This window comes from Plectrocnemia conspersa, unplaced genomic scaffold (genome assembly GCF_051122295.1).
Source record: "Plectrocnemia conspersa isolate PC_06_02 unplaced genomic scaffold, ASM5112229v1 ptg000012l, whole genome shotgun sequence".
Lineage (NCBI taxonomy): Eukaryota > Metazoa > Arthropoda > Insecta > Trichoptera > Polycentropodidae > Plectrocnemia > Plectrocnemia conspersa.
The window spans coordinates 18,898,496-18,914,734 of record NW_028277176.1 but is presented as its reverse complement, the minus strand read 5'-3'; the positions used below and the strand labels follow the sequence as shown (position 1 = coordinate 18,914,734).

Genomic DNA, 16,239 nt, shown 5'->3' with positions numbered 1-16,239 from the left:
TACTTTAACCCTATAGATGCGGATAAATCTGAATCACCATGCAGGGCTCTTAAGTGCGAGATACGAATTTATCCCACTATAAAAATCATAATACATGTACATACAAAAAAAATATTTCTAATTTTATTTTTTTATTTATATTTTTCCAGATAAAACCAGGAAAATTGTTGCATGGTTTTATCTGGAACTTTTTTATAATTTCTATATTCTTTATTAATTATTTTTTATTAAATGACTAATATATTTCCATTTATATATATATTTTCTTTTTCCCCTCATTTTATCACTTTTTATTTTTTTAAATTCAATTCTGATGGTGAATTAAGACGCAGCAGAGAATGACTATAAACATAAAAAAATCACAATTATATCTTTAACTTTTTTTTTAGTTGATAATTGACACATTTCCTGACTTTTTATGAAATTTAATTCCGCACTTAAAGGGTTAAATGCATACTGGAGACCACTTTGGCCAGAATGTGTAAAATCCGAAAATAGTTCGAGGAAGGTGGCCAGTCACTCTGTTTCTCATATTCCAAATTTTAACAGAAAACTTTGATTCTGCCCATTGGCCTCTTCGTTGTGGCCCAATGTAAGTGTCTTCATAGTATTCAATTATCAGGATCAACTGGGGAGGACAGTCGTAGGATACCAGTGTTACTATACGAGGAATTGGGGTATATTGTTTAATAGTCAAATCTTTCCATTTCAGCTCGGAATAGAGTATAATATTTTGGGCCAGAATGCATTATTCTTTTGACAGATCATGTAACTTCATTGCCAGGTTTTTACCAAAAATATTAAAACGATCGTCATGTTGAATGGGACGTTTAAAATAATATTAAACCTTTAGTAGAACCTAGCTTGATAAAGTTTTATCGAGTGCATTAGCATTCCTTTTCTTTGGTTTCGAACGTTGACTTCTACTCGATGTTATTGAATTTGGAGTTAATGGTGCGTATGATTGTGTTTGGCTCGAATTAAAATAATCAGTTAATGACGAACCTGGTCTAGTCATTCTGAAACAATAATACATACACAATAGTTTATGTTTTACAAGTGTTAATACATACATTTTATTTTCAGTTTACCAGAACAGAACAAGATTGGAAACATATTTCAATCGTTTTACCACCTGGATGTGGATCAGAATTTTATAATTATAAAAATCAACATAGTATGGTTTTAATGGCTATTGTGGATGCCAATACAGGTATATTTTGTGTGATTTTGGAAAAAATTTTGGTATTTTTTAAGAAAACTCCAAAAAATTTAGTTGTGCATCCCAGCCGAGAAACTTGTCAGAAATAGCAGCAGAAGTTCACCCTATGTATTTGTTGCTAATGATGCATTTCCTTTAAGAACAGACATGATTAAACCATTTAGACAAGCAGACCTAACTATTTATGAAAAAAATATACAATTATCGCGTATCAAGAGCAAGGACGTTTTTGGTATTTTAGCGTTTCAATTCCGAATATTTCAGATAGAAATAAATATCGAACCAAAAATAAATGAATCAGTTGTAATGGCGTATTGTGCTTTACACAATTACTTAATTTAAATTGGTTAACCAAACAACTTACACTCCTCCTAAATGGTTTAACTTCCATAAGTTCAGACATGATATATTTAGGTAGAAGACACTTAGGATATATAACAAGTGCAGCAAAGAAAATAAGGTAAGACTTCATAAATTATTTTGTGAATGAAGGACATGTTCCATGGTAGGGTAACTTTGTTCGTTAATATTTTTTATAATAGTGAAAAGTCACTAAACTGAATTAAAAAAATATTGTTAATATCATTTACTCACATAGTTCGCCATCCTTGCTTATATTTGATCGTGAGGCTCTTGGTACTTCCTGGTCTGTGACAAATTGTAGCAAATCGTAATACCATAATTTTGATACGTAAATGGCTGCAGTCCCAGGTCCAGATTTATGCGATGATTTTACTTTTAAAAGTTATTTTTTGAAGTGCTAATTTTACTTTTCACTGAATCTACACTTGAGTTTCGTATAAGCTGCTGCTTTCATTTCCCAATTATGGTAGTCCTTACTTTTATTCTGCCACAGACAAGGCTCATTTTTATGAATTCCGCCAACTACTGTTTTGGCGACATTTCTCTTGACTGTAGGTAGGTACGCACAAGCAAAACATGTTTCTTCTTGTAAAATCACAGCACAACAGACGAATTGCCCTGCACACGCACAGTTTAAACTGAACAGTGCTGTCAGTTCCAACTGACAGTTTTCATGATACACACGCTCAGTTTAAATTGTCTGTTGCCGGCTTAAAGTATGTAAATTTCTTTAAATGAGTAGTCAAAAATATAAAATAAACTTATTTTGCGCGCTAAAATCAGGGTGCCAAATTATTAAGCTATTTTTATATAAATAAAAAATTAATTCTATTTATTTTTGAGTTCGAGAATTTTATAGTAATTGAATCTATCTCCCATTTTCATATGTGCATCTTATCTTTTTTACACAGAGGGTGAAAAAATAAAATTGGTTGTATTAAACATAAAAAATAAAATAAAAACTTTTGTAAATAATTAAATTAACAGTAAAATTTAGTCGATAATTAAAAAATCTTTGCAATTCATTCCAAAAAAATCATGTGGTAAAGAACATTTTAAAATTATACCTCATTTAGCCTTCAATACTGCTAAAACTCATGAAAAGCATGTAATTAATCAATAATTCAATGAGTTTGTATTCTAATTCATCAAGGGGTACAATATTTCGATCACTTCTGTAAGTTTTTGTAAGCTCGTTGAGTTGGGCGTCCTATTTTTTTTCTTAATTATGGCCCAAAGTTATTTTATCGGTACTTACGGATACTTTCTATTCCGGAATTTAAGAAGCTCCCCCAATTCATTTGACTCTGGATTTTGACAAGGAGATATGTTTCACCATATCATTCGTTACCTTAACGATGAACATAGTAGAAATTGATTTAACTCTTATCAGAGAGCGTCACTCTTCTTCAATCCAATATAGTCCAACTTTTGTGTTCATTGGCACATTTCACACGTGTTAGATGTATTTCTTCGATCAATAACAGTTTTTTGACAGATATAAGACTGCATACATCCCCTTTCTATAAGGGTTGTCCACGTTTATTTAATTATCAAATACTTGTAGCATCGTCAAAGTTATCAATTTTCCATTTATATTAAATACTGCTTCTTTGATGGAAATAGAAAAAGCAAGTTAGTGGGATATAGCATTTTAAAATTACACAGAAATCTGTGTAATAAATAGGAATTATGGCTGATGTCACTAAATAATAACATTATTAAATAATTACTATTGTTTTTTATTTAAATACTAAATTTTGTACATTTTAAAAAGTCAACGTTTATTATTTAATTCTGTATATCAACTGTGATATACAATAATCATTTTATAACAAATGCATGCATTATTTTATATATATCACATTTGAGATAGCGATAATAAAGTATTATTTTTTAATCATAAAGTGGCAAATAGGACAAGTCTGTCGTAAAACTATTTCTTGTTGAGATACAGTATGTTTACACTGTTTACAAGTCCACACTTTTAAAGGGTCATGGATAGAATTTCCGCTGACTGCGCACCCAGGAAATTCCATACTGCACTTATGACAAGAAGTAGCCCTAAAAAAGAGCAAGACAAGTTATGAATTTAATTCTAATGACTACTAAAAAAAAACTTACCAATCTGACACCATTGTGTGGCACCCGAAACACTCGGCTCTATTTAATTTAGGATCTATTGGTTCATGTTTGCTAAATATCTCTACAGCTAAATCAGCGTAAGCATCACCATCCTTTAAAAATTTACTCATTAATATATTTTTATATAATAGAATAATAAATATGGACTTACAGGTAAAGATTCTAGTTCTATGAAAGCTGCCGAGCATGTGGCGAAAGCTCGCGCTCCAATAGCAGCTAATGCGAGAGTAGCAGTTCCGGCCGAACCAGACGGAGGAGCAGGTCTTCGATCTCGTAATCGTGCCGCTGCACGAAGGGCTTGTTCTTTGCCTGTAATGGCTCCAGTTTGTGCTAACCAAAGCCAATGCCACGAACCAGCCTTTTGCCAACAAATATCAGTCGCATTCTCATCTCCGGCTGCATCATGTAATAGACCGGCTAATACGTAAAGCTTCTTCATTTTAATCGGCGAACATTGATTAGATAATTCCGATTCTGCTAACTACAACAAATGAAATCATTATTATATTAATTAGATATGTAATTATTATACATAGAGAAAGTAATTCAATTACTTTAAATATAGTAGCTGCTGCTAACGATAGTTTTCCAGCATGCTTAAAATGAAGAGCTGATGCCAATGACGGAGGTTGATGATTTACTAAGCTTTTATCTAATTTGTTTGATTCCTAAAATTTAATATTTGAGTATTAAATAATAATTAGGGTTATGGTTTAATTTAGCATACTCACATTCGATGAACTTGGTTTCTTTGGAGTGCTAATATTTAACTGCTTCAAAGCTTCAAGATCTTCCAGTGCTATGTGACATTTTATTAAACCATCTTTATTACCAGCAAGAGTAAAATACTCCCGAGCGTTTGTCCAATTTTGCCGATCAGAATAATAATGTCCGATATTATTATATGCTTCTTGCAACTGCTCTTCTGTGGTGTTAGTAGACATTTTTAATAATTCGACGACTCTAAACCAATGACCTAACCGTTGACGTAAAGCAATGGCTAAATCTCTGAAATTAATTAAAACATTGTTATATAAATATGATCAAAAAATATCACAAAAAAACAACCTTCGATCTTCTTGTAGATAAATTTTCTCGGCTTCATCGAATTGTTTAAAACACGCCAAAACTTCAGCTGATCTGAGAGCTGTTCCCCGAAGAGCTGATAATCTTTTCACTAATTGTATACCGGCATAATCTCCGCATCGAACATAAGCTAGTTCTGCTGCAGTAAGATCAAGCTTTCGCAACGAAGCTTCAGCTAATAGACGCCAAAGTTTAGGATGCGGATTGTCTTGAATGAAAGCTTCAGCTTCTTTTAGTCCTACTTTATCCAAAAGCTGTCGAGTGTCTCTAAGGGATTTGACTTCGAGTTTCACTAAAAATTCGCTACCGCCTTGTTCACCCATTTCGGAAAGCTTCACGCATACTATTTCCAATTCCTATTGGCGTACAATAAAAATTAAGGACACTCTTATTTTGAATTATTTTATCAATAACATACTTGAAATTGGCATAAGTATCCATTTGCAGGCAACGGTTCTTCGGGTTCAGTTCCTTTCAAAACGTACAATCTTGCTTTTTCCATAATCGCTATGAGTTGCGGGTTATCACTGGCCCATTGCATACCCCAAACGTCTTTTCTAATCGAATTGCCAATATTTGTAGTAGAATTTTCAATCTCAATGATATAAAATCCGCCCAATGCGTCAATTATAGCAAATTTACTATAATTATTAATAAAAATAGTTTTATGATAATGTTAAATTATATATAGATAAATAAAAGGGAGGTACAAATATTGCTACAAAAATGAATAGAAATCCACAAATCTCAAAAAACTTTCACATAAGGCGACCAGATTTTAATAATATCAAAGGGCACTAAAAATAAAAAGGGTATCTTGAAAATTTTTATATGTTAAGCAATAATTTTTTGTTGGAGGAGGACAAATGACAAATTGCTATGGGACCTAAAAATAAGTCATTTCGGAAATTTTTGTTCAATAGAAAGGCAAAATTTTTGAGGACATCTGGTCACCTTACCTTACATTAACTGTATATATCAAAATTAATATAAAAAATAACAGCTGTCAACTGGCATATTTTTTTCTTATTGACCTTTTTAATCATTAGATGTTCGTTGGCCTTATTTACCGCTGTAGCGAGATGTTTGGTGTTCCGATCTCTCTGATCTTTAATTAAATGCATTATCCCTTTCCATTATTGTAAAAAAAATATGACTAAAATATGAATATATTTATGTTACTTTTTATAGCAAAATTTGTGCCTCGCTCTTTATATCAATGTATAGAAACCTAGAATTAGAATTAATCGATAATTTATACGGTTTATTCGATAGCTTGAAGGTTTTGGTAACGATTAGATTGGGTAATGTGAACATGATTATCTCGCCAGATTCACGTCCGATCAGTAATATACTGTTGGTGCAAGCGATACAGCAGATTGGATTTTGGCAAGGTTGAAATTCACCCATGCACGGAGTGCCGTCAGGATAAAATATTTGTTCCAAGGTTCCTATTGTGTAGAATCATAAGTTATTTTCTCACTAGATTTTTGTTTAAAAATATAAAATAAAATGTATATACCAGTTTTTTTGGATGTAGTGAACGACCAAAGCATGAAACAGTCTCTGGAAGCTGCAATTACACATCCATTGCTGTTCATACACACATATGCGATTTCCATTGGTGTAATTTTGGCTGAAATATACACATAATTGTTTAGTTTATATGCTTATAAACAACTTCTATAAGGTTAGAATCAATATCAAATAAGTCACATATATTTAATTTTGAAAAAAATGCATTTTGTTTGGACATGTCTTCATTCGATGTGAACTTTGCTGAACATGTCTTATTTTGGGAGATATCTACTAAAGATCTCGTACAGTCAAACTTCTTAAAGTAATTGTTGGTCATGTGACGAATCGCTGTCCTCTGATTATTTAACACTAGATTTACGGGTAACCAGTTAATTTGACGAATGTCATTCAAAATAGGTATATAGTGACCCGATTTTCAAAAATAAGAAGTTTCCGAAAGTAAAAATAATGTTAATATTTTTGCATTGTTCAATTATAAAAAAATCCAGAAAAAACACTGTCTGATATAAATCAAACCCATGAATTTGACGGGTTCTGTAAATCTAGTGTTAATATATAACTATTATTGAGATGTTTGCATTTCATGTATAAATAAATAAAAAACATAAGTTTTTTTTAAAATAAAATATAAATTTGCAAAGAAACCATAAAAATGTATATATCTGATATTGATTCCAAAAGTTGCATTTATTCAATTTATAGTTAACATTATAAATATAGAAGAAATAAGTTGAGGGTTTGTTTCAAATATCTAATAGTGGAAGGTCTCAGTTAGGAAATAGTCAAGAATAGTAATTATAATAATACCTAAGACCAAAACATGTGCATTAATTAAAATAACATTTAACCTTTTCACCACGGCTGATATTTTTGTGCGTCATTTAAAAATTTGTTAATATGTAGGGAGCACCCAGTCATGTCATTTTTTTTAATATTATAAATTCAGGTGATTTAGTCTTAAATTATACTAAATAACCATATTATTAGGCTGGTTTATGCCACAAGAAGTACTGGCGATTTTCTTGATGACTTCTATAGAAGCCATCCGCGGTGAAAGGGTTAATAGAAAATAATTTAGTCATACTTGACATTGTGCCTGAAACACTAAATTACTTGCCATTAAACACTTAACTATATGACGTGTGTGTTTTAGTCTTTATACCGATAGATACCATTTAATTATTAGAAGATGAAAATATTAATTATATTCAACGCTATTTATTTAGTTTCTGCTCAGTTGTACTTCACAAACCTGAAAAGTATAGTAATTCCATCCCACAACACCATGTTCTGCCTGGATCAAATCTTGTATTCAATGAGTATTAAACAAGAGTATGTAACATAAAAGCATTTTTGATTCTATTTCTTTGTTATTTTATAAGTTTGTCGTTAAAATTAAAAGTTGCAAAGTTTCATGTATTTAAATTGCTTTGAAATTTAGTAAGGTTATATTTGTCGACTCTTTCTGAAGATCAGCATTTCGATTTATATATACTTTCTTTAATACTGCTAGTAACAAATATTTAACAATGAAGTAAAAACATATCCAGATTTCCAAGCTTTTTAGTATGTAACTAGTGATGTGCAAAATCTAGCTTACTTCCTTATATTGGCTTATTAATAATGTGCAGTAGCATGCGTACAGAGACATATGTATAATCATGTATAAAATTCATGATTTAAATGCATAAATAACATTAATGTGCTCAAATGATATACAATAAGTGAATTATGCCCACAACCGGAAGATTAACATAGTGAAGCCGATATTATTACAATGTTACACAGACCGTCGCATTGTATGCCTTGCTGATTATATATGACCAACGAATGAGCTGTAGCTACCACACAGAATTCGTTAAATCCGCATATATCAACGACATTCGGGACGTGATTCAACCAGCACTATAAAAGGAACGTTTTAGATTCAGTCACGACTCAATCTTACAGATTAGATTTTTCTTTGTGTGAATATATATAAATATAAGAAGTCTCACTTGATTGGTTGAGGTATCCCAGAAGGTCACCGTAGTCTGATTAGAAGCGAACGCCAACGTATCCCCGTAATAAGCCCTCTTATAATCAGGTTTCACATTGGCAAAATATATAAATGAGTCAACAGCGATGGCGATTCGCAAAGATCTTCCTTCCCAAACGCAGGCTTGCAATCCTCCACCAGGCACGCGCAAGGTTCGCAAATGCTAAACATTTTATATGTTATTAGTGTTTAATGATTAAATAAATATTTATTCAAAAAAACCTACTTCTCCAAATGGATTGAAGAATTGTACAGCGTTAGAACCATCAGTGCCAGTTCCAGCCACTGCCATCACAGTACCATTGTGATTCCATCTGCAGCTCACAGCCTTTAATCCGCTATCGATTATAATAGCACCTGAAATTTTTAATTTGTAACAATTTTATGTAAAAGGTACTAAGATAGCTTTATAGTAATAAGTAACCATCATCGTTATGATCTTTCATGAGTTGAATTCGTCCATTTTGATAGCAAATTCCAAGCGATGGGGTATCTGTATTAATTTGACCAGAAAACCAATCCATTCCTACGACAGGTGTCGGAATTGGAGCACATTGTACCGCTAAAGACATCTATGAAATAAAAATACGTTTAAAATTAACTATATTTAACTAGAATAAGAGTTTAACATTAAATAATTTATACCGTATAATTTCCTTGATTATCGTAAAGATGTATTTCACCAGTAGTGAGTGCGAATAATAGTAATGAATTATCCGGAGACCATTGTACTGCACTTAAACCAGGTCCTTTGATATCTTTGCCCCAAACCCGAGAACCGTCTACAGACCCCAAAATAACAGCTCCTAATGTACAATAAAATATATAATTAATTATAATATGCGAAGACTACTTTGAACCTCAAAAATTAAAAACTATATCTTAAATATAATTTTTATACCTTATAAACGAACTTTACAAATAAAAAATATTAGCCAAATTTATTTGTAATTTTAAAACTAGATTAATATATAAATGTGATTTTATATAATTTTGTGTAAATGAAATTTTTTTTTTAATTTCCTTGATAATAAACAAACATTTGAGTGAAAATGAGCTTTGTAATCGACTTTTAGCTGAATTATAAAGCTATAACTTAATGCCAGTTAGAGGTAAGTATTCATTATAAACATATATGCTAGGAATATGAATAATGCATATATGAATAATTTCAAAGAATTTTGGAAGGTATGGAATTATTTTTTTTTAAAGCTCAAGTCCTTTAGTTATTTATGTAATTTTTAATATAATATATATACAAAATATTTACCATCTTCATAAGCTATACATATTTTTTGGCCGTCTGAACTCCAAGCCATTCCACTGACCGTAGATTTGTTTCTATTGTTGATCATTTCCTCATACCAAGAGCCCTAAAAGTAATATTTATACGATCACTAAAAATATATTAATTTATTATGTAAAATTGTAACAAAATTATTTTAATTACTTTATACAACATCCAGACAATGATAACTCCGTGTTGATCGCTCGTTGTTAACTTTTGATGAATTTCGTTCCACGTAGCCACTTGTAATTGTCCAGAATGTCCTTCGAGACTCAAATTCATTGATAAATTTCCACCTCCACCTTTAAAAATGTATATGTAATTAATAAATTAAAATTAAATTCAAGTTTACAAAAAGAGTTCGATACCTGATTCTAATTTCAACACTTTGAGCATTCCTTCGTCGCCTCCGACAGCTATATAGCCAGATTGTTGATTCCAAGCCAGACATTTTATGTTTGTGTGCTTCGGAATAGCAATCTAAAATCCATTAGTGAATAATACAATAGCGAAAATCATGAGAATCAATTTATTGTGTAATAAAAATTTAACACTTCTTCAACGTAATTATATAGTTTTATTGTTTATAAAGCAATAATTAGGTTGCTTTTATAGTTTTATTACGTCAGCAACGGGTAACAGGATTTCGCGCCCGTTGTCATGGTAACTAATGTGTTCGGTTCGTGGCCGCTTTGTATAACTTATTCTAAGATTTTTCAAATTGTACTTGAAAAGGATTATGAATTCTTATTGTATTTTGACACTTTTATTACCTTCTTGCTCATATAAATAAACATAATGCCGAAAAAACCCGCGCGCTGCGGCGCGACGCACTCAAACAACAAACAGATTTTGGTCTTAGTATAAGTTTGGCAGAGACCATAAACTTTTAAATGTCATTGAACTTTTATACATAGAAAATTAAAACTCTGATTTCACAAATAATAACAAAATAAATTATAATAAAATTGAGAGCATTGAATATTAATATTAATTAAAAAGTCGAAGATAAATAAAGCACATATTTATTAAAAAATAAATGTTAGACATTATGGTGAAAAAAATATTCATTGTGTTTTGGATAATTAATGCAGATAGTTCAATTTCTCTAACTGTTTTGATTGTAAGAATATAATTATATTGAGGGATAATTCACTTTCAATTTGTTTTCCAGTCAGTTATTAATAATATTAGCCATATGGATATATATACTCTATTTGTGTTAACACAGTCAGTTCGAGAGCTATCCATTTTATCATTATACATAATTGAAAAAGGGATGGCAAGTTTAGATTTACGCCCCTGCTATTGACTTTAAAGCACACGATACGGATATACGTTTGATATTTTAAACACATTTATAGAAATTAAAATCAGTACCATATTTTTTTATATTTATCAATTAAGCGAAGTAATGATAATTATATCGAACGTATATCCGTATCGTGTGATTTGTTAACGTAAATATAGTATAGTGACATAATTTAGAAGTGCAATCGTTTGACTATAATGTGTTATACAAAAATATATTAGTTTTATAATAATAATATTGTTTTTAATATTGAAATGAAAAGTACTGATCAGGGCTACGGAATTGCAGCTGGAAACAATCAGAGTAGTAAATTTTCAAAGCAATATGGTTTTTATTTGTGCAAGAAAAAAGCGATTTTTTCTTTACCAATTGTTTTTATTTATGTACACATGTTTATGTCATAGTCATCCTCACAAATACGTATTATAAATTTATATCAAAGCTCAATTTAGATCAGTAGTCGCCTAGATAGATCCCAATGCGCAGACGCACAATCCCGTCAATCAAAATTTCTATCATTCTTATCAATCACGTAGAAACGATTGACAATCGCCTCTGTAAATGATCAATCGATTGCATCAATGACCGCCAATCATGTGATGATTGACAATCACGATTGACCATCTCGAGGACCCTTTACACCAGGCCTGGCAAATTTGCGGCTCGCGGCCAAAACATTCCCATCTCCTCTCTCGTGCACTATACGCAAACGCAATCTCTGTTGCTTGTAACAAAAGTTGGATCATTGGGTTCACAGCTCAATTAGCTGTGTTTTTTCGTGGTTATAATATAAATTTCCAGATTTACGAGGAATTATTGGAGCTAGTTCCGATGCGTGTTATTACTACAGGACAATATATATTTAAATGTGCTTATGAACTTTTAGAAAATTAAAATCTAGCACTGGTAAAACTAAATCCTGTAGTCATAGATAAAGCTCCTTTGACGACAAAAAAAACACGATTTCGTAGCATTATTGCGAAAATAAAAAAAGTGAAACTTGTGACGAATCCAAGGTCTATCATACGCATTGCATATGATACATCAAAAATTATTGTGCACAAAATTTATACAAAGGAAAAGTTTGTTAATATTCGTCAAAAATGTAATCATTTTCATAAGATCTCGATGCTTATTTTCTGATCCAGAATGGCTACGAGATTTAGCTTTTATGGTTGATATAACAAACTATTTTAATAAATTAAATTTAATACTACAAAAAAGTAACCAACCATTTATAAGCATGTGTGATTAAGTAAAAGCATTCCAAGCTACTTATTTGGGAAATGTAAAGAATTAACGCACTTTCCGACACGCAACATAAACAAAATAAAAAGCTGTCAAGTGTCAAAAAGAGTACATTCATTTTATAAATAAATTTGTCGAACTTTTCTTAATTTTTATTGGATATTGTATTTGATATAATAAAAAAAAATATTTTTGCGGCCCACATTATATTAAATCTTACATTTTTGGCACATACCAGCTATCGAGTATGACAGGCCTGATCTACGTGAACCAACCAGCTTTCCAACGAGCTTGTCAGACACATTGATGTTTTTGACGATTATTACAAATATCTGGGATGTTGCTCATCTCTTTAAGGTGTGCGCTACAATATGTATTTATTGTTAGGGCTGATTTACACGCTGCCAGCTGGAAGTTGACTGGTGAGTCACTGGCACGCGGCTACTGGCATTCCAGTCCACTGGCGGCTTGCCGTTTATACAGTGCCAGCAACTAAAAGAATTATTGTTGCAAAAAAGCGCTACTCAAGCGCCGCCAGTACGGTAGTGTAGTGGAAGAAGGAGCTGGCGTACCAGTAAAACAAAAATATTTGTTCAGTGGCGCATTGTCTTCTCCAGTGACTGGCGTTAAGCGTTTACACGGTGCTAGTCGCTGGCATCCTGTAACTGGCACGCCGACTGGCATCGTGTAAATCAACCTTGAAGGCTGATTTACACGATGCATGCCAGCGACAAGCACCGTGTAAACGCTTAACGCCAGTCACTGGAGAAGCCTGTGGGCTATTGGCACGGCAGCAGCTGGCAGCGTCAGTAGAACAATTATTTTTGTTTTACTGGCACGCCAGCTCACCCTTCCACCACACTACCGTACTGGCGCAAGATGAGTAGCGCTTTTTCGTAACAATAATTCTTTCAGTTGCTGGCACTGTGTAAACTGGAAATTTGACTGGAATGCCAGTCGTCGCGTGCCAGTGACCCGCCAGTCAACTTCTAGCTGGCAGGCCAGCAACTGGCAGCGTGTTAATCAGCCCTTAAGCTTATCATATTTACAAAACTCTAATCCGGGACAGCTAAAAACAAAAGGTCATCTCGGAAATTTTTGTTCATTTTGGGATGTGTAGGTTGGAATAAGAGATGCTGGTGAGAGCTTAAAAAAGGTCATTGCGGAAATTTCGTGAAACCAAGATGTATGCTAAGCATAATTATAATGGTTCGAGGAAGCTTGGTCGAATGGGAAAAAGGCAAACTGAGTCAATCGCATTAGTGGTTAGTCCAAACCTTCAATCCATCCCTTTAGTGAAAACTTAAATTTTCATGTTGAGTGACCGGTCGAAAATTACAAGGGATAACTTGTTTCGAAGCTTATGAAGAAAAGGGTTCAAAAAGTTCCTGTGATAATTTATAGATTTTTACCGTCTTCATGGCTATTGTGCAATTCATGAGTTTCAGATTTCTAATGGTTATTATTAAAATCCACCACAAAAGTGTGTATATATGTGTATGAAATGTTGATGTATAAAGAAAATTATGATGACCAGACTTCTAATAAATAAATACATATTAACCTAGGAATATATGTGACTATAAACAAAAAATATTTTTGGTTGTAATTTTTTAATTATAATCTTTGTTAATTTTATATTCAATTGGCGTTTCAATAACATTATCTGGAATAACGTATTCGGCTAATATAAATATCTCATTGGGGTTAATTTGTATCCCGTTCTGACTTACGGTGCTGTTTTTTTGTTCTATATTTTAAAGGTTAATAATCATCAGTTTTGTTTGTTTCTTATCAATTTTAATCTGTAGTTTTATGACACTTCAATCCACCTATGTATTTTAATACTATCGAAATAAGGTATGTATCATCACCTTTCTATATACTAAATTAGAGTTGATCGAGCATAGGTATTTTGTCACTTAAAATCACAGCATTTAAAATGACGCAATTTTCAGCATTTTGTTATAATCAACATATGTTATTGAAAGGAAATAGCATCTCATATCGCTTTTTTAATGTTGTTCCTTATTTATCAAATTAAGGTCACAAGTTTTAATATGTCGTGAAACAGTGAGTTTAGTTTGGAATGTCTTTCCACATTTTTCACATTCAAAGAAACAATTATTAGTATGAGTTGGCATATGTCGTGTAAGATGGTATCTTGTTTTAAAAGCTTTTTCACATTTTTCACATTCAAAGTACCGAATATCGCTATGAGTCAGCAAATGTTTTGAGCGATGGGATTTAGTTATAAATGTTTTTCCACATTTTTCACATTCAAATTCACGAACATCGCTATGAGTTTTTAAATGCCTTGAAAGTGTGATTTTAGATTTGAATTTCTTCCCACATTTTTCACATTCAAAGTCACAAACATTGCTATGAGTTGGCATATGTCGTGAAAGAGCAGATTTTTTTTTAAATGCTTTTCCACACATATCACATTCAAAGTCACGAACATCGCTATGAATTAGCAAATGGAATGAAAGATTTGTTTTAGTTATGAAGGTTTTTCCACATTTCTCACATTCAAAGCCACGAATTTCACTGTGGGTAAGCATATGTTGTGAAAGATAGTTTTTAGTTTTGAATGTTTTTCCACATTTTTTACATTCAAAGTCACGTACTTCGCTATGAGTTGGCATATGTCGTGAAAGATAGTTTTTAGTTTTGAATGTTTTGCCACATATACTACATTCAAAGGCACAAAGAGATTTAATATGATATGAAAAATTGTTTTTAGTTTTAAGTGCATCGCTATGACTTCGCATATGGTATGAAAGATTGTATTTAGTTATGAATGTTTTTCCACATATTCGACATTCAAAGTCACGAACATCGCTATGAGTTGGCATATGACGTGAAAGATGGGATTTTGTTTTGTATGTTTTTCCACATTTTACACATTCAAATTCACGAACAATGCTATGAGTTGGCATGTGTCGTGAAAGAACAGATTTTTGTTTGAATGATTTTCCACATTTATCACACTCAATTTTATGACATTCATGTTGATTTCTGGCAAATTTTTTTCTTTCTGGTTTCTAAAATTAAAATTTTATTTGTTAGATAAGTTGTATTTATTAAAATTCATATAAATCCCTATCTACTCAATTATTACTTTTTCGATGTTGTAGATTTGGTGAGATAAAACGTCTACATGAATAGTATTCGTCTCAACTATATCTTTAACATCATGGGTTTCTGAAATCATATAGTAAACATAATTGAAATATTGTATAATAGAATACAACAGTATACATATGTACATGTTAAAGTGCCTAACCTGTTTCGAACATATCGTCTACATCGTCTTTTAATGTATCTTCGCTGCTGTCATATTCGAGTTTTACGTGTTCCGACTTGAAAATTGAACACAATTTAAGATATAATGCTTTAACGAGTATTATAAAACATTTTGTTTCATTACCTTGATTTTACATTGAATCGTGTTAACGGAAACAAACGTTTCAAAGTCAGCTTCTGCAAAGACAAAATTTAATAAAACAGTATATATTTCAGCTGTATTTTGAACGTTTGTCATTTATAAAAGTACAATAAAGCAAATACTTAAATATCATTTTTTATTTTGATTTTCATTGTAATAAGAAATAATAAAATAATACCGGTTTTAATAAACGCCATTGTAATTCGGTATCAAGATGACAGTTGACGTAAATCATTAATTACCAATGTTAGGTCCAAATACTACGAATTGTCGCGCATGATGGAAAAATTTAGGATTGAAAGTGTTTCAGATTTTAATTACTTTAATTAGATAATAATAGGTAGTTACCTGGTCAGTATTTATATGAATTAATTGTCAGTATTTTCTTAACACAGTGGTATTTTTAATTGTAGTAAAACAGTCAGCTTAAATAATTGATTGTCAGAATACATAGTCAGTACTTACAGCTAATTTTCTTAGAATAAAAAGTATATGTATTTATTTTTTGGTCAATTATTAATATTAAATGGTCAGTATAAATATTAGA

General features: G+C 31.6%; 2 protein-coding genes across 5 annotated transcripts; both read right to left on the bottom strand.

Annotated features, from left to right (window-relative positions):
- Positions 1-3,311: 3,311 nt before the first annotated feature.
- Positions 3,312-12,542, bottom strand: Oseg4 (intraflagellar transport protein Oseg4). Of its 4 annotated transcripts, none has more exons than XM_088200512.1 (18): positions 12,462-12,542; positions 10,050-10,161; positions 9,844-9,983; positions 9,664-9,766; positions 9,039-9,199; positions 8,818-8,965; positions 8,620-8,750; positions 8,353-8,556; positions 8,146-8,260; positions 6,339-6,452; positions 6,048-6,267; positions 5,235-5,457; positions 4,799-5,172; positions 4,462-4,738; positions 4,285-4,398; positions 3,882-4,211; positions 3,710-3,822; positions 3,312-3,649 (listed from the first exon to the last, which is right to left on the bottom strand). In XM_088200512.1, exons 2-18 carry the CDS (start codon positions 10,075-10,077, stop codon positions 3,475-3,477), a joined length of 2,970 nt encoding a protein of 989 aa, XP_088056638.1. In that variant the 5' UTR covers positions 10,078-10,161; positions 12,462-12,542; the 3' UTR covers positions 3,312-3,474. The 4 variants fall into 4 exon arrangements, 3 of the variants coding, with proteins under 3 accessions (XP_088056638.1, XP_088056636.1, XP_088056639.1); XM_088200510.1 differs by lacking the exon at positions 12,462-12,542 and adding an exon at positions 10,455-10,562; XR_015811712.1 differs by lacking the exons at positions 8,146-8,260; positions 12,462-12,542 and adding an exon at positions 10,455-10,580.
- A 1,295-nt stretch (positions 12,543-13,837) lies between these two features.
- On the bottom strand, positions 13,838-15,953 carry LOC148228488 (uncharacterized). Its single transcript, XM_088200509.1, has 5 exons — positions 15,871-15,953; positions 15,675-15,727; positions 15,531-15,606; positions 15,366-15,448; positions 13,838-15,288 (listed from the first exon to the last, which is right to left on the bottom strand). The coding sequence occupies exons 1-5, from the start codon at positions 15,887-15,889 to the stop codon at positions 14,257-14,259; spliced, it is 1,263 nt and encodes a 420-aa protein (XP_088056635.1). The 5' UTR covers positions 15,890-15,953; the 3' UTR covers positions 13,838-14,256.
- Between the last annotated feature and the right edge of the window lie 286 nt (positions 15,954-16,239).

Coding starts and splice junctions, on each gene's coding strand:
- Oseg4 (XM_088200510.1), bottom strand. CDS start 10,478: ATGTTTATTTATATGAGCAAGAAG. Junction 6,453..8,145: donor GCAAGGCATACAATGCGACG/GTCTGTGTAACA, acceptor TGTATATTTCAG/CCAAAATTACACCAATGGAA. Junction 4,212..4,284: donor CAGCAGCTACTATATTTAAA/GTAATTGAATTA, acceptor CATTTGTTGTAG/TTAGCAGAATCGGAATTATC.
- LOC148228488 (XM_088200509.1), bottom strand. Junction 15,449..15,530: donor AGACGATATGTTCGAAACAG/GTTAGGCACTTT, acceptor ATATGATTTCAG/AAACCCATGATGTTAAAGAT. Junction 15,289..15,365: donor AAATCTACAACATCGAAAAA/GTAATAATTGAG, acceptor TTTTAATTTTAG/AAACCAGAAAGAAAAAAATT.